General features: G+C 41.0%; 1 protein-coding gene and 3 non-coding genes across 6 annotated transcripts in view; 1 reads left to right on the plus strand and 3 right to left on the minus strand.

Moving 5' to 3' along the window:
• The window catches only part of wu:fc17b08 (ligand-dependent corepressor), a 28,416-nt gene extending 7,067 nt beyond the window's left edge, over positions 1-21,349 (plus strand). Inside the window, exons 2-7 of one of the 3 annotated variants that reach the window (XM_061836918.1) lie at positions 7,124-7,189; positions 7,561-7,640; positions 7,740-7,875; positions 8,799-9,116; positions 9,198-9,297; positions 15,913-21,349. In XM_061836918.1, the coding sequence (XP_061692902.1) occupies positions 7,124-7,189; positions 7,561-7,640; positions 7,740-7,875; positions 8,799-9,116; positions 9,198-9,297; positions 15,913-20,266 (5,054 nt within the window). In that variant the 3' untranslated portion in view covers positions 20,267-21,349. Of the gene's footprint in view, positions 1-7,123; positions 7,190-7,560; positions 7,641-7,739; positions 7,876-8,798; positions 9,117-9,197; positions 9,298-10,935; positions 15,762-15,912 lie in introns of those variants that run through there. The other 2 variants (XM_061836917.1, XM_061836919.1) reach the window with 2 other exon arrangements.
• Positions 21,350-22,509: 1,160 nt separating this feature from the next.
• On the minus strand, positions 22,510-22,591 carry trnas-gcu (transfer RNA serine (anticodon GCU)). Its single transcript has one exon. It is a non-coding gene; the product is annotated as a tRNA-Ser (tRNA).
• A 93-nt stretch (positions 22,592-22,684) lies between these two features.
• Positions 22,685-22,766, minus strand: trnas-gcu (transfer RNA serine (anticodon GCU)). The gene has a single exon. It is a non-coding gene; the product is annotated as a tRNA-Ser (tRNA).
• A 267-nt stretch (positions 22,767-23,033) lies between these two features.
• Positions 23,034-23,115, minus strand: trnac-gca (transfer RNA cysteine (anticodon GCA)). The gene has a single exon. It is a non-coding gene; the product is annotated as a tRNA-Cys (tRNA).
• Between the last annotated feature and the right edge of the window lie 4 nt (positions 23,116-23,119).

The raw sequence follows: 23,119 nt of genomic DNA on the forward strand, positions 1-23,119 counted from the left end.
CTGTACGCCCTTTGCAGCACAAGAGGAGCAGAAGGGTGGGCCATACATTGGGAAGGAGGGGAAGACCGTCACATAATTTAGAAAAAAATGTGAAGAGTAATGAAGAAAGACAGTAAGGTATTCATCTTTTTTTTTTCAAGCAAGTTGATATTTTGATATCTTAGTCACCATATGTGATTTTAGTGGGGATGGATGGATGGATGTGCAAATTAACCCAGTGTTTAGCCTGATTCCAAGTTGGCCTGTTCAGTTTAGAATCGTCATCAGCCAGTCAAGGGAATATAGAAATAAACAAACATTCGCACTCACATTCACTCGTCTGGTTAATTCTCTCAACCTACCACATATGTTTTTTTGTATATTGGAGGAAACTGGACTACCTGGAGAAAACCCACGCAGGATGAATAGGCTGCAGTGGATGTTGAATGGGCAACATTTATCACATAGTCTGGTGCTTTACGATGGAAAGATACTGTAGATTGTTCATTAAAATGGCATAAGAGTTACTTTTATGGAAAAAAAGGCACCACAGGGTAGATGCCTTTGGTGTTCTGTCGTAGGACCTGGTCCGGTTGTTCGTAGCCAAATCCTCCATTGCAGCGAATCCGGGGGCAGTGGTCCACCTCAGCTACTTTCCAAGCAGGAGATGAGGTGGTAGACCATAGGGCAAGCAGCAGTAAAACAGGCCTACGTGTACTTTAACTAAATGCCAAAGAGTAGAAATAAGTCTCATAACAGCAAAAACTAATCTTTGGATATGATATCGCCAAGTGGCAGAATATAAATACAGGACAAAAGCGGGACGACCCCTGCAGGGCTCATCAAGTGACATTATAATACTCAGAGGTCACATTACCATGAAATACATGGTGCATCCTAGCCGAGAGAGAGCTCTAAACTAAGAAAGTGCTGTACTTGTAATAACTATTTCTTTATGAAGCGATCTGCGAATATATTGTGATCAACTGTATCAAAGGCAATGCTGTTTTCATGTAGAAATAGTATTTATGATGGGTCGCAATCCATAGCTAGTGAAAGAATTTTTTTTGCTTTTGGGACTGTTTTAGTTTAGTGGTCCAGCCTGAAGAAAATCAAATGGATTGATTGAGGCCATGTGATCATTAAACTGTTGTACTGTTGTCCATCCATCCATTTTCTTATCTGGTTATCCTCACAAGGGTTGCAGGGAGTGCTGGAGCCTATCTCAGCTGTCAACGGGCAGGAGGCGGGGTACACCCTAGACTGGTTGCCAGTCAATCACAGAGCACATAGAGACAGTCGCACTGACAATCACACCTAGAGGCAATTTAGAGTGTACAATTAACGTTGCATGTTTTGGGGATGTGGGAGGAAACCGGAGAGTCCCGAGGAAACCCACGCAGGCATGGGGAGAACGTGCAGACTCCACACAGGCGGGGCCGGGATCAAGCCCTGGACCTCAGAATTGTGAGGCCAAGACTTTACAGCTGCTCCACCCTGCCGCATTGTACTGTTTTATTTATTTAAATTTTTTCTTTACATAATTGGGAGATTTGACACTGTCCTGTAATTGCAAAGACTCTTCAGCTCGAAGTTGGTTCTTATTAAGAAGGGTAGAATAACGGTTGTCTTGAAAGCCATATAGCAGCGCCGGAGGAGAGTGATGAATTTATATTTGAAATTGAGGGTTCTAAGACTAAAAACATCTCTTTGGCCACTTTCCCAGGAGGAGTGAGCAGCAAGCATGTAGTCTGTTTTGTGACACGGATGAGTTTTGTGAATCTGTCAAGGGATACTTCCTCAAAAAAGGAGAGGATAGCCGAAGGAGTGTGAAGTGTGGCTCATATTTGTCTCAGTGATTGAAAAATTCAACTGAGTTTGAGGCATGGTGTCTTTAATCTCAGTCCTCTCGAGTTTTTTTTTTTCTTTGTGAAAAATTGCAACATCAGCCGAAAAAGAGGATGTGTGAAGTAGGCTGCTTTTGGGTCAGCACTGCTACTGTACACTGTTATTGTACTAGAATATTTTTCTAAATGAATTTCTTATTCAGAGACCTCATTTTAATTCCAGTAAACCATCAGCAAACCTCAACTTTAGTCACACGCCATTTGCGCTCAAGCTTCTTTCGGTTCATTTCCAAGGATGTTTTATGTCTCACGGTATCAAGTGTCACACATTAAAATCACTTGTGATTATGAGTATCATTCAGACCTTCTTTTCTTTTCGGCTTGTCCCGTTAGGGGTCGCCACAGCGTGTCATCTTTTTCCATCTCAGCCTATCTTGTGCATCTTCCTCTCTAACACTCACTGTCATCATGTCTTCCCTCACATCATCCATCAACCTTTTCTTTGGTCTTCCTCTCACTATTTTTCCTGGCAGCTCCATCCTCAGCACCCTTCGACCAATATACTCACTTTCTCGCCTCTGGACATCATCGAAGTCTGCTCTCTCGAACCTCGTCTCCAAAACACCCAACTTTGGCTGTCCCTCTAATGAGCTCATTTATAATCCTATCCAACCTGCTCACTCCGAGTGAGAACCTCAACATCTTCATTTCTGCTACCTCCAGTTCTGTTTCCTGTTGTCTCTTCAGTGCCACAGTCTCTAATCTGTACATCATAGCCTCACCACTGTTTTATAAACTTTGGCCTTCATTCTAGCAGAGACTTTTCTGTCGCATAACGAGTGTCATTCGGATGACCTACTTAAGGAAATAAACAATTGCTGAGAGTAAATAGTTTGAGAGCAGTAGCATCGTACGGCTGGTATAGCATTAGTTTTGTTCAGAATGATGGGAAAAGTCCAAAACTTAAAATTTTAGGTCTCACATCAGTGGTATAGTGCAGTACCATTACATTGGATGACTCAATGCCCTGGGTTGAAAACAAATCAATACAAAATTATTGTTGTTCTGGGTCGATTCATATATTAATTGCTCTCCACGCTCTCTCCTCTATCCTTGCATGTTTCCTCTCTTTGAATTAAAGTGTAACCACATTGGGGTCTTAGTACAGAGTGTACTAAAACTTTACATTGGCGGTGTGGCGGACAGGTTGTACGCCCTACAACTGGCGGGTCGCTAGTTCGTATGCCCGCATATCGTTGTTGTCTGGGCAATGTACTTAACCCACATTGCTCATGAACATGAATCTTTAGTGGCGGTTGGAAGTTACATCGGCGCAGAATGGCAGCTATACTTCAAACAGACTGCTCCAAGGCAGCTATGGCTGCACAAGTAGCTTACCACAGATAAGGTGTGACTGTGGCGAAAAATTGTGTGCAATTGAAAATGTCTGAGTGCCTTGAAAGTGTTTTGCGGTGTGCGTTGTTATTATCATCATATTGGCCAGGGAATTCTGCATCCCGCCGTGCTTGTAGTTTGATTTAATATAAGCCTCAAAACATCTCATTGCCATGAGTTGGTAGCCTATATGTATATGGCCAGATGGACAAGTACGCAAATACAATTTTGTACAGTTGGATTCGGCCCAGTCTCTCGGTGGGCCTTTGTTAGCTCCATTTGCCAATTGCTTTTAATTTGTAAGACGCGAAGTAATGGTTTCAGTCAGTCTTTAGTGGGGAAGCACGGTCATCGTTCTTAAACTTCCAATTAACTCAGACTGTGTTAACTGTGTTTGTAATCTGAAAAACAACATATGTATGCATTGCCTGTCTTAAAAACATCATAAATTTGAGTTTGTTAGCAAAACAGTCCAGCCACTTCCAAGAGTTATATTTCATTTATAGTCCAAGGATTGACAATTAGAGACCCAAACAGTTCCAACAGTCTAAAGGCATAAGATTTTTTTTTTTTTTAACGAACCATAAACGTTTAACTCAAACGTTGCGCATGACTTCAGAGTGTCCCAATGGCATGTTTAATGCTTTAGAGCAGGAGGCGTTGACGACCGTAGCCATGTGGATGAGTGAGGATTGTGACAACAGTGAGGCTGAAGAGACCTTGAAGTGGGGGTTCACATCGTTCACCTGCTAAATTGCTAACTGTGCAGTTACTATTCTTATAAACAGCACAATTCGCTTTTGTTTCTGACGAGAAAAAACAAATGAGAATAAAAATGAAGATTTGTCAGTATCAACCTTAAAGGTTCTCCAAGGGTTGTTTGCCACAGACACTTAAGTTCTTTGAAATTGAACATTTTTCTGACCAAGTCATGTCATTTAAGAAAATCCGCTTCATGACTTGAGTTCAACATGGACATTAAATGCATAACTGTTCATTTTCACTTGACCTCACTGATACTTGCGTAAAGAACTACAAGACAATTCCATCGTTAACATTTAAATATCTTTAAATTATGAGATGTATAAGATGTCTATTGCTATCATTTCTGAAATTTGGATGAATCCTACTAGCACCAGTTTTCTGTAAGAAAAAGTATCAAGGATAGTGAGGCGATAACGCAAAAGAGCAGAAACTCAACACTCAAGTCTGGTGTATGTGTCCAGATCTAAATACAATGCTACTTGCTCCTCATGTACTTTGAACTGTTCATATCTGGTGCATACATTTATCTGGGGATGCAAAAGGATGACTGCTTAACCTTAGTTTCAATGGGAAGTCCTCAACCTGGTGTTTCAGCTGGTGAATTTGATCTTGCAGAGTTGCAGCCCTCGTCTAGTCACAGGTCAACAGCAGCGGCATAAGGACCCAGTTGTCATTCAAAGGGGAAACAAACAACAACTGAAAACGCTGTTGTACTGATCCCAAGCCTGACAAAGGCACACAGCAGTTCTTGTCAGTAGTGCCTCTAGTTCGCTGAATGTGAGCTTTATCATGTTAGCGAAAATGTAACAGAAACCTGAAGCGACGATAAATCTGTCTTGTTGCTATCAGGATGTCTCGCCTTCTTTATGGCACATACCCCATAGATACAGAAGGTTTGTAGTTCAGTGTATTCAAATATAATCCTGTAACATAGAGCTACTCAACAGGAAAAAGACACTTTTTTTTTTTTCTTTTTCGAGACTAGGTTAAATTGTATTCCATCATTACATTCTTTGTTATGCGATCCTGGCCGTTACCAAATCTGGATTTGGCCCATGTCACCGTCGGGTTCAATTGGGTATTAAAGATGTAGGTCAGGACAAGGTTTTGGCAGATTGGTCACTGCTCACCTTGATCAGACTTAAGTGCCATCAACACTCATTGGAAACTGTTAATCCAATTGCTTTTGGGCCAAGGTTTTTCACCCGTCAATTTTTTTTTTTTTTTTTTTAAGGCATCGATCAATGCTCCATGTTTATTTCTGTCTTGTCGGTCAAACAATTAAAAAATAAAAAGTAGAGTTAAGTTATGTACGAAACCGCTAACTCGTGCAAAGGTTTTGTTTTGTTATAAATGACTATAAATGAGAAATTGTAAGGTTCTTACTGGATTTTTGAATGTATTCTGAATAATTCTGGATTAAAGTCCTCTCCTCTAATGAAGGTTAATGACATCCTGTTAATTCAATTAGGACTTTAGAAGTGAAGATAACTATCCTATTAACCCAATGACCCGATTATTCTCCTCAGCCGTAGCCAAGTTTCAATATTATGAGGTTTTAGGTGTTATGTACCCCCCCCTTTTTTTTTTTTTACTTTTCTGTATGTGCGCTTAATTTAGTAACTGGCACCAATGTCTTCCCTCTACTTCAAAGCAGATATTCGTAGCAGTATTTCAATTGTGTCCCAATTCTCCGCTTAGCCTCATTAAAATGGTGAATTCTCCTTTTTAGATTGGTCTTTTCTTGAAAAAATATTGCAATGAAAAAAGTAGCCCTTATCACCAGCAGTTTTACACGATTTTGGCATAGGCAGCAGCATTTTTATCACTGGCCATTACATTGTTTTTATTTTTTAAAGCTTGCAGGAAAGGCTAAACGGGGCATTAATATTTTATATGCTGCACATGTTACAGCCTCGATTTATTTAATTTTTTTTAAAATGTAAGTTTCCATGTCCCAAATAGTCTAACTTTAAAGTGAACGTGTCGAAGAGGTTTTTATCCTGCGCAGTATCCTCTGACAATAGGAAAGAGTTGGTAATGCCTCAGAGTCATGCCCTTACTCAATGACACAGTTTTAAAGGCCCAAAACTGAATTCTTGGAGAGTAGTTTGATGTCATGGTGCTCCTCTGTCAAATGAAAGTGGATGACCTACTTTCTGGGCCTGCCTCTGAAATATTTCAGAAGTAGGATTGGATGGATTCAGCTGAGTCCTGTGCAGTAACCCAGAAACAGACTCATGCTGCAGCTAAAGGCAAGGCTGTGTTCCACCACTTCACGCCCCCCTCTGCTCGCTTTGGCTGTATATGAAAAAAAGAAAAAAAAAAAGTGGGTGGGAATTTGTAGGGAGGCAGAGAGAGTGCATTTTTAACACATGACGGCGCTTGGTCCAATTGACTGAGTTGGCAAAGAGAGTGGATGCTTGGGGATCGTGTTTTGTAAGTACATCTTTTACTGAATCGTCACTTTTTATCTCTCTTTGTCAGGTTTGTTTTGATGGCAGCCTTAAAGACAGTTGGGAATAATGCACACATTTTACATGCGGCTCAGTGGACAGATGCACCATGTGACCTCTTTTGCGCTTGATTTGATGCATGTAGTGCTTTTTCAATTGGTTATGTTGGCCCCGCAGCAGTCAACATGCCTTACATACAGCATGTACATGTGCTGTTTATGTAGGCCCTATTTCACAAAGTCTTTTTAAACAACGGGATACGCATGATCCGACAATATCACATTTTAGACTGGTTTGTTGGATGTGCCGAGGCTGCAAATCAGTCAGTGGAAGCTTCATGAGACAAGAAAGAATGTTTTGATCATTTCACCTGGCAGTCACATTTCTCTTCTGTCTTACAGTATGCACTCGCTTCCTAACTATGTAGTTGCTTCAGTTGCCTGGCAACAGGAGGATGAAGGGCATGTTAGTGTTCAAGTAAAAAGCACAGGTTGAAAGCTGATAGTGTATTTTAACTGCAGTCGGGGGCTTGCACACAGGTGTTGTCAAGATGAAGACATTTTTACTTCACTTACTGTTTTCTTTTGGAGACAATGTCGTCATTTGAGAGAGACAAAATGTATATAAGGTATGGCACCAATTAAGGGAATTCTTAAACACATCATATCTCCCTCCCTTCAGGTTTTGAGAGCATTCTGGAAGGTCTGTTTGGCACAGAGCTGGTAGAAGACCTACAATTATTCAAGGGTAAGTATCTTAAAGTGCTTTTTGTACATCTCTAACGACACACATTAGGTGAATGAATGAAGTATCATTCAATATAATCTGTTCACTGTACCATCGGGTACCCCCTCCTCATTGACTTTTCATAACAAGGCAGCTGAAGACAAAACTGAGTTGGTGTTATGGATGGCAGAAGGCCAGTCAAATATACAACCGTTTTAATCATGCATGATGTGATACAATAGGAGTGATTGTGTTTCCACAGTCAACGTTGCTTTAGTTGAAGTGGAATTCATACATGAACATCTGTGAAATTGATGCATTTGGACTTCATTTTAGCCTTCCAACTCAAATTCATGTATTTTAATTGTCTGTCATGTGTTTGATGGCCACAGATTTAGAACCTGTACCAGTGTCTGATTGGTCTTTTGATGAAAATTGTTTGTTCTGCTGTTTTAGAAGAGATAAAGTTAAGGTAAGATACTGCCTTTTTCTCCCAACTGTTGTCAATGTAATCGTATAACAATACAGATATGCAATGCGTCCTTTCTTGAAAAATTTCAACACTTTATAGGAACACTTGATTGGCTTAAGTCGTGACGAGACTCGACAAGATCCACTCAAACCTCTTGTGGCGAAAGATCAGACCACCATCAGCAAATTAGAGAGGCAAGCAGAGGAATTTCTCAATGCAGTCCTCTGTAATAAAGGTGAGTGATTTGTCACTGTTTTCACACTCACTTAAAGCTCTAAAAGTAGTTAACATTATAATCCACCTCGGGGTGCCTGGACATGCACGACAGCCAAAATGATATCCCGCTGTCCTGTGACAATTGTAATGTCACGTTTTCAAAGTCCAGAACCACAGTTGTTGTTTTCACATTTGTGTTTTGTCTGTACTTGTCATGGTTTAAAACTGTGTTTCTGAAACGTTTTTTTGTGCCAACTACCACCCAGAAAAAAAGCTCAATAATAAGGCAGAGGTTAAGTCCTAAAAGTGTACTTATTTTAACTCACAGATAAAATAATGTACCGTTTGAACATTAATACGGTGATTAAACGAGAAGATAATGTCTTTATCAAATGGAGTTAAACCGTATTGAGCACAATAGTGAAATGAAAAGTGTGCCTAAATAAACAGTTCTCCATCCACTATTCAGCTATTTTCTGAGCCGCTTATCCTCACGAGGGTCGCGGGAGTGGTGGAGCCTCAACCTGCTGTCATCGGCCAGAAAGCAGGGTACATCTTTATCTGGTTGCCAGCCAATCGCAGGGGCACATGGAGACAGACAACACTCACACTCACAATCACACCTAGGGGCAATTTAGAGTCTCCAGTTAATGCCTTTTTTTTTTTTTTGGGATGTGGGGGGAAACCCTGGAGAAAACCCACCCAGGCACGGTGAAAACATGCAAACTCCACATAGGTAGGGCCAGGATTTGAATTGTATGCATGTAATTATTTGGGGAAATAAATTAGGATACAATGTTTGAAAGGTGAACATTTAATTCGGTGTGTCTTTCCAGTACCCCCAGAGTTAGTGAGTTCCACTAATAGGCTGGCCTGCTTTTCTGTTTTGGCAAGTAGTTCCAAAATGAGCTTAACCACTTTCCCCCATAACTCACCTTTCAGATGTGCCAAGTTTCTCCGATCCACACATCCCAGTAGTGGCGCGAGAGATCCTCCAGAAAATGATCAGACAGTTTGCCGCCGAATATACCTCAAAAACCAGCTCTCCTCAGGATAGTGGCTCTGCCCCTCAGCCAAGCTATGACCAAAGCCCACAACCCCAAGCTCTGACTTCTGGGGCTCCACCTAGCAGCCCCGCCACCACTGTAGCAGGGCCCGCACACAGCCACAACCCCGTCCTCAGCCAACTCCTTATGGCCGACCAAGAGGCCCCTCTTGACCTCACCATCAAAAAGACCTTGTCTGAGCCCAGTGAACAAGGTAATGTTAAACAGTAGCGTGTGGTGTAATTTAACTGCATAAACGTTCAATGTTGACTGGGCTGTGTGTCGTTTATAACAGAGGGAGTCCTTGACCTGTCCATCAAAAAGAGCCGCCAGAGCAGCAACAGCTTGCCGGCTCCTAGTCCACGCCTTTCACCTAAGGTTTCCATGATCAAAGGGTAAGAAAAGTTCCTTTCTTCCACCTCTCCAATCTCTACTTCTCTTTAGTTCAGATGTAAAAATGACAGCCACAGTTTGGAGTATTTGACTTTTTCTAAAAACAAAATAATGTAATAAGACGGACATTTTTGCTCATTGAAAAACCTTTTTACATCTTTCAAATAATGCTGGACTTGATCTGGCGAGACTCTTTCTGCATCACATTTAACATTTGTAGTTTGCAGGCTTAAGAAGCTATACACAGTGAAATTGTTACTCTCACTGGTGTTGCAACTTCTGACGGGAAAAAAATTGCTCAATCTTGCTGTTGTGTTTAGTAATCGTGGTAATTGTTTGGCAAAGCATTGATAAGCTGTAATTCACTATACAATGCAGTCCTCGCCAATCACGTTTTACATACTGCGCTCATCTTTTGTGTAGGAAATAAAATGGTAATATTAAATTGCCATAAGAATCCTGCGGGGAGGTTTTGAATAGATATTCAAAGAGGTTGATGTGATCACACATGGAGAAAAATAGCAATTTATGGGCTGTCAAAACAAAAGCGTCACTTGTGAAATTCTGTTACTCCGTTGGTAACATACTATAAGTAATTTGCGTTTGATGCGTGCAGCCTATCAACATTCACATCAATCACGAGTAGAACAAAATTGCTGCTGTCACAGCCATGAAAGTAGATGCTCTATAAAGAATTTTATGGAAATGGTACTGTTATTTCATTTTGCTTTGATGAAATACAAATTTAATCAAACCATTTAAGGTAGACGTGAGAAACCTGCACCCATATGTACGATGCTAGCGCATTTGTGATTAAAAACTCAGAGACCCGCAAACAATGATAAAATACACATTCGCTCACTGCATGTTTTTTTTTTCATAAATTTACTGTGGTCCAAGTAGGAGTGAATGAGTGCGGAAAAGTTCTCAACCCACAAACAATAAAATTGCACAATTTATTGATTAGCATTTGCCATATTTGGTGTAGCTTTTTCTTTGTAGCACTGCTCTTGCTGCTATTCATGATGAATCTAACTATGAAATTTGATTTCTATATTACTGCTGCTTTTAATGCTGACATCAAAATATCATAATTAGATTGAACGTAAATGAGCTCTCCCTGCCTCATTTTGTGGTCACCTTCCATTGATTAGGCTTTGATTTGAACGTGTACGCAACAATCACCTTCTGATGGCTTACTCTTTTATTGCTGTGCTTGTTCAGTGGTAACGTCACGTGCAAAATGTCAAAAGCTATCAATGCATTTCTCATTTTGTGGAAAGAATTAGTGTGCCAAGCTGCCTCACAGCAATGACAATTAGTTGACGCACATCCTCTCCTTTCTCATTTTTGTCTTTCTTTGGTTTGCCATCTTGTTTTATTTTGCACGTTATCTTTTGTTTGTCTTTTTGTTGTTGTTGGCAAATACATAAATGTCAGCTATGAGCGCTTTTTGTTGTTGCTAATATCACAACCAACCATTCAGTCTATTAAAGCAAAAGAGAGTGATGTTACCAAAGCAAGGTCATATAATAAAGGAGTGGCCAACATCCTCCCCTCCCCAACCCATCGTCCTTTAGCAAAGAGAGAAAGGCACTGTGCAAGCTCTGCTTACACCCAATTTCCTTCCATCCAATCAGGCGATCCTTGAGCGTGGACCGACAGGATGGGAGGAGGAGGGAGAATATCGGCCACTCCGCCCGTTATAAGCCCTCCTCGTCTCTTGCGTACTGTCTGCACATCAAAGAGGAGGTTGGTCTGGAAAGCGACCCAGAGTCACCTCTCAGCCATAACCACAGCGTCACACCTACTGACCTCTGCAGAAACGGATCGGGCCCCTGGAATTCCAAAGCTCATTTCGGGGGGCTCCTCAAACTGAAACCCAGCAACGAAGCTGGCGAGCACTTTAAAGACATTCCCAGGTTGTTGGAAGCTGCCGGCCTCTTCTCAAAATCTCTGTCCTATGGTAAAGGAAACCACCAGGATGCCTGCCAAGACCACAGCACCTCACTTTATCATTCCAACTTTGACCTCAAGATTCCCCAGGTGCGAGTTTTGTCCACAGGAACAGACACCTCTTGGGATCCTCTTCTTTTTGAAAATTCAGGTTCATTTTTACAGAATGGCCTGGGGAAAAAGCTTAATTCCCTTCTGCCCCGGCAGAACCGCAAAACAACCAACAGCGTTTTCTGGCCCCACAACAAGGACCGCCAAAACTGTGCCCTGGATTCAGAGTCCGACCTCGCCAAGAAACCACCAAGGAAGAAACGTGGCCGCTACCGCCAGTACAACACCGAACTCCTGGAGGAGGCCATCGTCGTGGTGATGGGTGGGAAAATGAGTGTCTCCAAAGCTCAGTCCATCTATGGCATACCCCATAGCACTCTGGAGTACAAGGTTAAAGAGCGCATGGGGACCTTGAAACATCCCCCAAAAAAGAAACTGAGGCTGATCAGCCAGCTCGACGAACAGAGCGGTTCCCGTTTTCCAAAGACTGAAGAACTCCAGCACATCTCTGAGGAAAGAGAGAGTTCATCAACAGAGAATGGGAGTGGTTTGCATGAAGGAAGCCTATCACCAAATTAATATAACAACCCTAGAAATGTACAAATCATTTTTTTTTTTTTTACAAAGCAAATGTTGCATTTATGTCCATAAGCCGAAATATTTCTAAATTGTGAAATAAGAGGAATAAAAAATTCCTTACATTTGGCCTTTTCATGTATGTCAATGACCCTCTGTTTTTAATATTTCATGGTCTCTATGCACTACAAGCTTATATTTGTGTGTAATATATTTATTTTAGATTGAGGTTCTTCTATTTGAAAGTTACTTGGCTCCTTGCATTCTGAATTCAACACAGCAAAGAAAATTGAAACATGCCCGAGTGGCGCCCCTCAGTGTCCATTCCTAGTACTGTTGACAGCACTCCTTGATTATATTGTACATGTATAGGCTTTGTACATAGCGATCAAAGTGTAATGAGCATGATGTTATTGTTTGGTATATGTCTGACATAGAAAGTTTCACTTGTGGGTTTGAAATATGTTGCTGAAACAGACACGTTAAACTGTTTGAACACTAATATATTCAAAAATATGTTGGCTCCACACTATATAATATCTGTTTTTAACTACAGTATTGATACAGGTCCACTTTTCCATCATTCCCAGTTAAGATTATTTTTGTTCTTTTTACTTTGAAGCTCAAGCACCACGGAATTTTCAAGAAAAATATCTCGATTCACTGTGCTACATTCATCCACGGGAACCGTTAATTCTCAATGCCTTCACAATGCCTCAGGTTCACTTCAGACTGGGATGCAAGACTTGTTTTGATCATACGGCAGATTCACTGTACACTCACGCATACTGTATGCTATACCTCAGCCACACATAAGCTTCTGACAAAAAGTTGTCTCCTCATTTGCCACCTTAAATGCTCGATAGAAAAGGCAATAATTCAGGATGTCTGACTGACAGGAAAGCAACAATGTGCCCTAGTTTCAAATGTTTTGCAGCTTACCTTAACTGTTGGTAACATTTCAGTGCCAGCAGAAGCCTTCAGTGATTCAAATGAGTGATTTAGGGCTCATCTTTTCAGATTTCAGGCTTCAAAGTCTTTTCTCCAAGGCAGAAGAAAGCCTGGGGATATATAGTACACCTCATATTGTTCATATGTACACTAATTGCTTGCTTAACGTGATGAATGAAGAAATGTTGGCTCACCCCCAGCTGTATACATTTGACACAATAAAGCCACAGTAATTTATGGAAACACACATTCAGGTATATTTAAAAGAATCATTTATTGCCTGTTGTAGGACCTTCCTGTTTTGATGTAAATATATAGTTGCAGTCTTTGTAGTTAATTTCAAGGGATCAGACACTGTAAACAATTGGGGTTATAATAAGAACACACATTTTGTAGGAGTTTTTTTTTTTTTTTTTTTTTGGGTGGGGGGGACTGGATTTAACTTAATATTTTCTGATCTACTGGAACACCTCAGTGTGCATTACCGCATATACCTCAGGGCACGCAAGACCTACTACTCTCTTACACAGGCTGATAAACGTATGTAGCAAATCATACAGGCTTTTATTGTAGATGGACATCATGTCGAGTCGAGGTTCCTCAACACCTTAGTTGCTTTTTTTTTTTGCATTGGTCTCAGAAATTATGTAATTTTTTTTTTTCCTGATCAGTGGGCTGATCCTCCCCCTTTAGTCTCTTTGTAGATTAACAAGTCGATACGAAAGTTGACTTGCCACGTCAAAATAAAACGTCAGAACAAATTACTGTTGCAGTGACAATCATCAAACATCCGTCCATCCCGTATTCAGTAAACGGACCTTTCATTGTTGCAGCAAGTGGTTGGCTACCATGGCTCACACCACATTTGACCGATTCCTTCTTACTTTGTTTTACTGTGATTTTGTTCTCTCTGCGAAGGTGAAGCGATGCCGACTGATACAGAAAAATTTTAAAACAATTGAATGGGTGCAAATGTATGTGAATAAGGATGGAATTGTGATTGATAGCATAATTACACATTTTGTGGACAAATAATGATGTTGAGACCGTTCAGATACAAAAGTTTATGGTCTATATGTCTACGGGGGAAAAATACGGTAAATATCTTGTAAATGCAGTATATGACATTAGTTTTTATGAATTAATAGCTTAATCATTGCTTTAGTAAACAATGAATGTAAATTGATCTAATGATTCATAACTATTGATAGATGCCTACATAAGTGATTCATTGAAATTTATTTTCTGAGATTAAGTATATCTATTGATACATGGATACAAAAAAATTAAACACATTTTGTCCTGTGCAGACATGTTTTGCATCACTACTTTTAGTGAGCAAGGTTGAAGTCAATATTTCTGGACTGTTTCAGTTGTATTGTTTATGATTGTAGACTTAAAACAAAAATGGCAAAAAAAAAGTGTAAATATTTTGCATGACTGAGCTGTATGTGAGACGTTAGATGTATACTAAGGTCTAATCTTTGAAATACTACATTTGTAGATGTTCTTTATTGTTGAGTAAACCGTGTGTTGAGATCAACAGTGAGCCTGAAATGTTCAGAATCTGTGCAATGGGTCACTCAGGATAAAATAACTTGGTCTGTAATATTCAGAATATTTATATCCATAATATATTCCAGACGTCAGTCAAGACATTGTAAAATGTTGTGGAACCTGGGTTGTGATGTGGTTTGCAGTCTGCATTTTATACTGTAGCAGTCATTTTTGAAAAGGTGTTCAGAAAAAGGCATGCATGTGGTGTCGATCCGTATCGCTGTGCTGTAGCGAAAGGGCGAGAGAAACCCTCAGGGATGAAACCCTTACCATTCAGAATTCAGGTACTCTTTACTTCTTAGGTTTTACCAGCAGGGATTGAGGTTAATTTGAACAACACAAAGTGCCACTTCGGCAGTTCTTACTTTTACTCTCAAAGCATATTTTTAATCCCTTAAGATTTACATGTAGAATATTTTTGCCATACTATATTCAGGTTAAAATGAAATTCTCTCTCTCATATTTTTGTAGCGTCTAAGACAGTGAATGTCAACGTGACCACAGCTGCGGGTAGAAGATGATGGTTAATTGCTTCTTATTAATTTCATTATTGTGAACATATTGTCAAACACAAGCCTGGATTTATTTGGATAGTTGTTCAATTGAAGAATTAAAAAAAAAAGAGGGTGTACCAACTATTGCCTCATTATGCCCTGTGCACAAAACTCATTTGCTTCAAAGCGTAGCTTCTTCTTTCATTTGTAAATGAAAGAAAAAGTCCAGCTTTCTGCCAAACTTCAAGCTGTAGCCACAAAGGATGTAAAGTTGGAGATTTTCAAAATAAAATATCAATTGAATTCTATTTTGAAAGGGTCTCAGGAATCCATTTTCCCCCCCATTGTTTTCCTTGCCAGACCACAGTTTGGTGTGCTTTATTTCCCATAGAATATTCACCAGAATTCTATAAAAACATATGTAATACAATAGCAACCCGTGTAAGAATTTTGTGCACAAAACTACCTCGCTGATACAATGTCAGCAAATATTTATGAAATACCACAAATTACAAGATTTAATGTTAGTCATTTTCTTTTGACATCATAAAATTTCACTGGCATAAAGTCCATCTGACTTTTACACATCCAACATTCCTTTTCATTTTGTTTGTTGATTTAATTATTTAATTGATCACTTGTTCATTTTTATTTGCACGGCGTAAAAAGTTGACACAATGTATGTATTCTATATTTGCCCCAATGTATTTGCTCTTTCAAGTGATAGAAAATGTAACTTGTTTTCAAGTCAATGTCTTGTGCATGTGTAGGATTTTCTTAATGTGACATTAAATAGTGTGCAAAGACGAAACCTGTAATAACTGTAATGATGTAATTTGTCAAGTTCACTGGATTTAAAATGACTTTAAAAAAATCACTTATTCTTCTAATAAATATGCAATGATAAACATTTATACCTGATGTTTCTTGAGTTCAATTTCATCGTTAGCTCATAATGATCCTAGAAATAAACAAGAATAAATGCTGCTCATTTGTAATGTGACTTTTCTTCTCTATCTTGTTTCCCCGCAGTGAGTGTCAAGACATGCACATTACAAAGGCAAAAGAAATCCAGTCCACCTCAACACTGGAACAGTTCATGGCCAAACTCTGCCGTCACCACCAGAGAACAATTGTCGACGCTATAGGTTTCCTTCAGATGGAGGTTGCAGCCTCTAAGATGCGACAAAGTAGTGACTCTGGAATCCAAGAAGCAACATGCTCCATTCCAAAATCTGATACGGTCGCATCTGAGACGTCTTCTTCGGAGCACGACTTCCCTAGTGAATCAAGGCCAATGTTTCAGGTCTTGGACATGTCTTGTTCAATCCAAAGCAATAGGATCACAAAAAGATTTCTTGAGAATGTGGTTCCGTTGACAACATCTGCTCATGCCACCCCCGCGTTGGAGCGTCATAATTCTGGGTCAGCGAGCACCAAGGCCTCTATCCCTGTAGACACTGAGAACAACCGTCATGGCGATCATGTACCTCTTAAGATGAAAATCATGAAAAGCAGTAATGTTGCTGCTGGTAAGAAGTTATCGTGTGTGCTAACAACCTCACTTACATCTGACAGTGACTCCAATTTGGAGGACAAACCAAGTTCACTTAACAGAACAGACACTCACGCTAGACTCATCTCATCTCTAAACAGGCAAAATCAGATAAATCAGGTTCATCATCCAATGCAGAGGGGAGCTACGTGGCAGGGCAAGGGAGTATCAACTAAACAGTTTTCAGTTCCTGTGGCTTTTGCCACAGATTCACCAAGAACTGCCAGGAAGACCATCCGGCCGGCCACTCTTCAACACACTAGACCTGCCCCTTACAAGACAGTTGATCCTGATCTTGGCCACTGTGACATTGTTTACATTGATAAACCAATTACAGAGTGTTATAAAGAGCAACGCAATTTGATTCCCCGTCGCAATGCTAGAAAAAGCACCAGGGGACATTTATATTCAGATGAAATTTGGGAGTTAAAGACCGTCCGCACATTGGCGGGCAGGGGTAACTGTCTTAATCGGATGCCAGAGTTGATTACACTTGTTACCCCCAAGCAAATTCTTTCCAAGCCCGAAGGGGTACCCCCAGTGGATATGCCTTTTGCTGGCACGTGTAGAGAGACGATAAATGAGGGGATGCCTTCAGAAAAGTCAGATGAGAGTATAGTACCAGGAACAGGAGATATGGTTGAAGTGGCAGCCAATGAAGTAGAAACATTAGTTGTAGTAGAAACTAGTCAGACAGATCAGGTTCAGAGCAAGTTAGAGAACCTCTTACCCATGATGAACTCTGTAACAGAAAACAGAATACCAGATCACACAACAAATATCAGCACGAACGATCAGCCACTCCAGTTAGACCAGGATGAGCTTTCTGTCAAGAAAAGGAGTGAAAGTGAGGAAAGTGTAGCACATTCTTCATTTGAAGTGGAAAAGGAGAATGAGCCTGAATCTGAAAAGAACGAGTCCGCTGGTCAAGTAATGTCAGAAAGAGCTGAAGAACAATCAGAGAAAATCGGCCCGCCGAAAGCTGAATCTCAGATTTCATCACATAAAATACAGAGCAGTGAGGCGGACACCCTCAATACAAGGACACAATCATCCATAAATCATGCCGAGAACCAAAAGACTGAAAAGGATATGGGAGAGGAGAGACCTCAGGAACCACAGCAAGGGATACACTCTGAAGAGACGGGAAAGTCCAACAACTCTGGTTCATCTGATGACCAAATATTGAGTGAGCTAGAAAGGCCAACAGCTGTCGTTGAAAATTTTGTGCCTTTGACAACATTAGAAGAACAGGATGATACATACGATATTTCTTTGAAGACACTTGATACTCTCTTAAAGGAATTACCTCCGTGGCGAAGAAAAAAAGGCAGTATTATCTCGCTCCCAAAGAGGTTACAACAGGCAAAGACGATAATCGTGGGCTACGTCAATGGGAGACCTATATCAGCCTCCGACAGAAGTCTGCGTCATAGAGCAAACGCCAGTAGCACCTCTTCATCAAAAAGGTCAGTGAAACAAAGAAAAAGAAAACAGAAACAAGTTCAGTTTGTCTCAACTGAAATCAAGAATTTGGTGAAAAATACATCTGAAACTGAGATTCCTGCAGAACCAATTGTGAACGCACCCAATGGCCCACAAGTTTCATCTTCTGACGTACCAGAAAGCTCAAAAGTTGAAGTCTCACCAAAATCCAAACCAATCCAGCAACACAAGGTTGGTCGACAAGATGAACAAACTGAAAAGAAACGACAGCTAAGATCAGCTATCCAGAAAGCAGACGAAACCCTTGAATTAGCACCTTCTTCATCTGTAGTCCCATCCATTACACCTCTAAAACCAAGTCCTAACCCTGCTTCTCCAGAACCACCTTCTTTGTCTCTTCCTCCTTTATCAGAGTCGTCTCAACCTGTAATCCCTGTCCAAACGGCACCGGTGAAGTTAAGCACTGAACAAACTCAATCAGAAATTCCAAGTTTGTCAATCAGACAAAAGCTCAGCTCTTCAAATGTGGGAGGACAGGAAAGTGAAAATGTAAATCAGCAGTTTAGTGTAGAGTTAACTACTCCAATGGAGGATAAGGCTTCACCTAAGACTGAAACACCAACACATGAAACAAGAGCAAAACGCGTTCTTAGACTGGAGCCAATGACACAGAAAGCAAAGGTATTATCTTCAGATGACAATTCTGGAAGTTCCCTTCTTAACGGCGCTTGTGGAGTAGACAACCTCACAAGAATGCCATTAAGGAGTGAGAGTAGCAAGGCTGAACAGTGCCCTCAACCCACCCCTCAATCCCTACTCGACAAGAAGCTTTCTTTGCGTTCCCAAAGGTTGTCTTCACCCACCGCCAGTGCTCTCTCTCTATCCGGAAAGCACACTGAAGTGGCATCACTGCCCAGAACACCTCCTGAGAAAATAATGAAAACTCAAATGAAAGTCCCTTCTTTACCGACTGCATTATCAGCCCCCGTAATGGGACCGAGACACCAGCTGCGCAAACAGACCAACAAGTTCTTAGAATCACTGACGAGAGAAGAAAATCAACAGCTGCTTACTAACTTGAACCTCAAATATGATAAGATGCAGAAAGGCTGGCTGCAAATGGACAGAGATGGCCAGACAGCAACTAAATATAAAAACAAAGCAGACAGACAAGCCGCTATATGGAAAAGTAAACGTAGGGCCCGCAAGCAAAAGTCTTTGGAGCACCAGAAGTGCTCACCAGTGCAAATGCTCTTCATGAAGGACTTCAATCTTTCAAGTATTTGTCGCTGGTTCCTGGAGTCAACCGAAACAAAGTCTCTCATCATTGTTAAGAAAGTAAACACGCGTCTTCCATCTGAAACTCAGCTGTGCTTTCACAGCTCGTCCAGTGGATCAGGAGCCTCTCAGGGTGTTTTTCCGAGCTTACAAGCAGAGCGCTTAAAGAAACATCTCAAAAAGTTTGCCATCACATCTCCCGTGAAGAGCAACCCCAAAAGTCAGAAGCTGATAGCTAAAACTCTGGAACAGGAGATGACCTCAGTCAAGGGCAAAGAGAGGCGAGAAGCTCCGAGTGCTGCTCACATGTTCAATCGGTCGGATGTCAGTGTTGACGCTCGGGGACACTGTGAGCCCCAGAAAGCTCCTGGCAAGCCTAAGAATCCGGCGAGTGCCAGAATTTTGAGGAAATACTCCAACATCAGAGAGAAGATGCAGGTTCAGCAAACCAATGTTCGACTCAAAAGTGTCTCCAAAAGCTTAAAGGCTAACAGTTTGAAAAGACTTCCCACAGAATCTGTTGTTCAGTCAACTGTCAAGCCTCCTGTGAGGGCGGCCAAAATACCCCGACTTGTTGCTAAGGCCACCAAAGTGTCCAAGTTGGGAGGAAGGAAAACATTTGTGAGAAAAAGGGTGATGAAACATCGAGCTAGCAAAGCTCAGAACGTCAGTCGGGTAACGAGGTGTTCGCAGCGACTGAGTTCTGCGGTCGGCTTGTCAAAAAGCAAAGCGGACAAAAAACCATCGGATGTTGAAAGGGATGTGCAAAAAGTCGGCTTGAGCAAACTGATTGCTGGGAAATGTCAAACGAACGACTCACCACATCGACGAGACATCAAAGACGCCCCCGAGGCCACCGTACAAAGTGCGGACGTGAAGCCTCTGAGCGTTCCTGATCAGGTGTTGACAAGGTCCCAGAGCAAAATAGAAGCGGTTGCGAAGAGGCCCAAGATTGGCAAGGAAAAAGCAGCTCGCAGGCCCGGCAGGAAGGCTGCGGACAAGAGAAGGAAAGGCGCCGTGAAGAGAAGTCGCTCTGCCATGTTGTCACGAACCAGATCTCAGGAGCTCCTGGCGACTCCCGCTAAGCGCACCAGGACGTCCAGGTGATGGTCGAGATCTTTGATTTGGAACATGTGGAAAATATGACCTCACCAAAGTGGGTTTGCAGATGGCCTTTGGTAAAGCTTTGAGGGGACAAAATGCAAATGCAATGGCTTGCTGGGCGGCAGCTCGGCGCTTCAGGGACTGCACACGGACCACAGCGGCTTTAACTTTTTTTTTTTTTTTTTGGAGTCTTCTGACATGACCGAACAGGACAAAAACCTCATCATTTACATTTTTTGGTCTCTGTGGCAACCAGGTGACACTAAACCTCTTTCCATCCATCGTCTTTACCCGTCAAATAAAAACTTTGCATCGCGCGTTGGGATCGCAGCCGTAGGCCGTGTGACTGTCGTGACCAGGTGCCTTATTTATGAAGTTGAAGAATGTTTCCTTTTTGTGCATAATCGGAAAATCAAGTGTATGCAAATAATCATGTTATCTTGGCTGACAGATGTATTTTTCTATGCCCACTTCATCAGCATTAACTTTATTGTAGTTGCATTAAGTATTTAGTATTTGATTTTGTTCTCGGACCTTGACTTATGCCAAGATCCATCGTAGTCCAGAACAAACAAGCCTGCCAGGAAATTGCCGAACCACCGGGGGTGTGTTTATTTCAGGAAGCCCGAGGAGCATTAAAAGCACATTCCAGGCTGGTGAAATCATATTTAACACTTTTTTATTACATCCATTTTCATCATCCTCAACGTTGTAATGTGAAGCTACACTATTAATACCATTTTTAGCACTGTTCCTATTTCAGTCTGGTCTCTCCCTCACATGTATTGTAAGTGAAGACCTTGTCACCCCCCCCCCACACACACTTTTTATTATTATTGTTATTTAAGTGCTGTGCATCACCTCCTTAATGTAGCCCATCTGAAACAGTCCACCAAATATTCAAACTTGAACATGTTTATTCTCTTGCTATTTAAATATTTTGGTTTTTGTATAATAGACAGAGAGAAGTGCTTTATTTGTGGTAATCTCAAGAATGAATGGTGCTTATGTTAAGATGGTTGTATTTTTGCTGAAGATGACATAAAGATGGCTGAATTTTTTTTTTCTTCCTTTCCATCCCAAAAGGACCTGAAACTTAAAAGATTACATTTTCAGAATCAAAATTCATGAATGATTGACTTGTTTAAAATTCACTTTTAAAAGTTTGTAAAAGATTGCAACCATTTTAAAAAAAAAAAAAATCATTTAATTCTAAAAACTTTTTTAAATTGTGCAAATACTCTCAAATTTCTCGTAAACCCTCTTAAAAATAAAATAAAATTCCTGTAAAGTGGACAATTTTCTTCAGGAAGGGAGGGAACACTTTTTCCTCCCTTACAGCTTTAATACTTCTAAGCAAATTTGTTGCAATCATGAGATTTTGAAAAATATAATACAAAAAAATCTGCAATTTTATTTTGGTAAATTTGGATTCATCTAGCAATACCAGTAAAATGCAGCTAGGTGACAGTATCGCTCTGTTCCTGCTACATGACTGTCAGTTGCCTTCAATGAGGGAGTAATTTCATTTTGATTTATTACGCGGTCGTTAATGTTACCGATCACAAAAATGCTAAAATTCACACATACCTCTTAACTGTTAATAAAGGTAGGTTAGCGCCTGCGCCAGATTATGTAAATTTTTTTTTTTTTTTAAACAACTTCATATTGCACATGGAACAAATATAAACAGGTCTTTAATAGCTGCGACTACTCCAAATGCTTAAAGGTCAAGTGTCATGCCTATAAACATTCTAAAATAGATATTGTAATGAAAAGTACATACATTATTCACTTCAATGTCTATGCGAAATAATAAATATGAGCAAAATTGCGAAAGTCACATTCGACAATATTTTCGAAGAAGAGAACATCTCACAATTGAATCAATATGATCCTATCGTTTCGAGTCATATTGAGATGATATGCGGATCACCTTCCCCCCCGGTCCACCTCCACAGGGGTGATAAACGCTCCCCTCGAGCGACAATTGCGCCGCAGCTAAATTGCTTTACCATCCGATCCACCTCCGCGGCGGAGATCTGCCACCTCAGCGGTGCCTGTCAGATACCAATGAGGATGGGATTTGAACCCATGCATGCAGAGCACAATGGATTAGCAGTCCATCGCCTTTACCTCTCGGCCACCTCATCTGGTACTTGTGGTCTACTGCTAGCGTTTCAAATTCGGGTTTCAGGTTCAAAGCAGAAGAAACATATACTGCAGAAAAGGTTCCTGTCAGATACCGATGAGGATGGGATTTGAACCCATGCATGCAGAGCACAATGGATTAGCAGTCCATCGCCTTTACCTCTCGGCCACCTCATCTGGTACTTGTGGTCTACTGCTAGGGTTTCAAATTCGGGTTTCAGGTTCAAAGCAGAAGAAACATAAATTGCAGAAAAGGTTCCTGTCAGATACCGATGAGGATGGGATTTGAACCCATGCGTGCAGAGCACAATGGATTAGCAGTCCATCGCCTTAACCTCTCGGCCACCTCATCTGGTACTTGTGGTCTACTGCTAGGGTTTCAAATTTGGGTTTCAGGTTTAAAGCAGAAGAAACATATATTGCAGGAATGGTTCCTGTCAGCTACCGATGAGGATGGGATTTGAACCCCTGCGTGCAGCCCACAATGGATGAGCTGTGCATCGCCTGAACCTCTCGGCCACCTCTTCTGGTACTTTGGTTTACTGCTTGGGTTTCAAAGTCTTGTTTCAGGTTCTAAGCAGAAGAACCATACATTGCAGAAAAGGTTCTTGTCAGATACCGATGAGGATGGGATTTGAACGCATGCGTGCAGAGCTCAATAGATTTGCAGTCTATCGCCTTAACCTCTCGGCCACCTCGTCTGGT

This window comes from Syngnathoides biaculeatus, chromosome 12 (assembly GCF_019802595.1).
Source record: "Syngnathoides biaculeatus isolate LvHL_M chromosome 12, ASM1980259v1, whole genome shotgun sequence".
Lineage (NCBI taxonomy): Eukaryota > Metazoa > Chordata > Actinopteri > Syngnathiformes > Syngnathidae > Syngnathoides > Syngnathoides biaculeatus.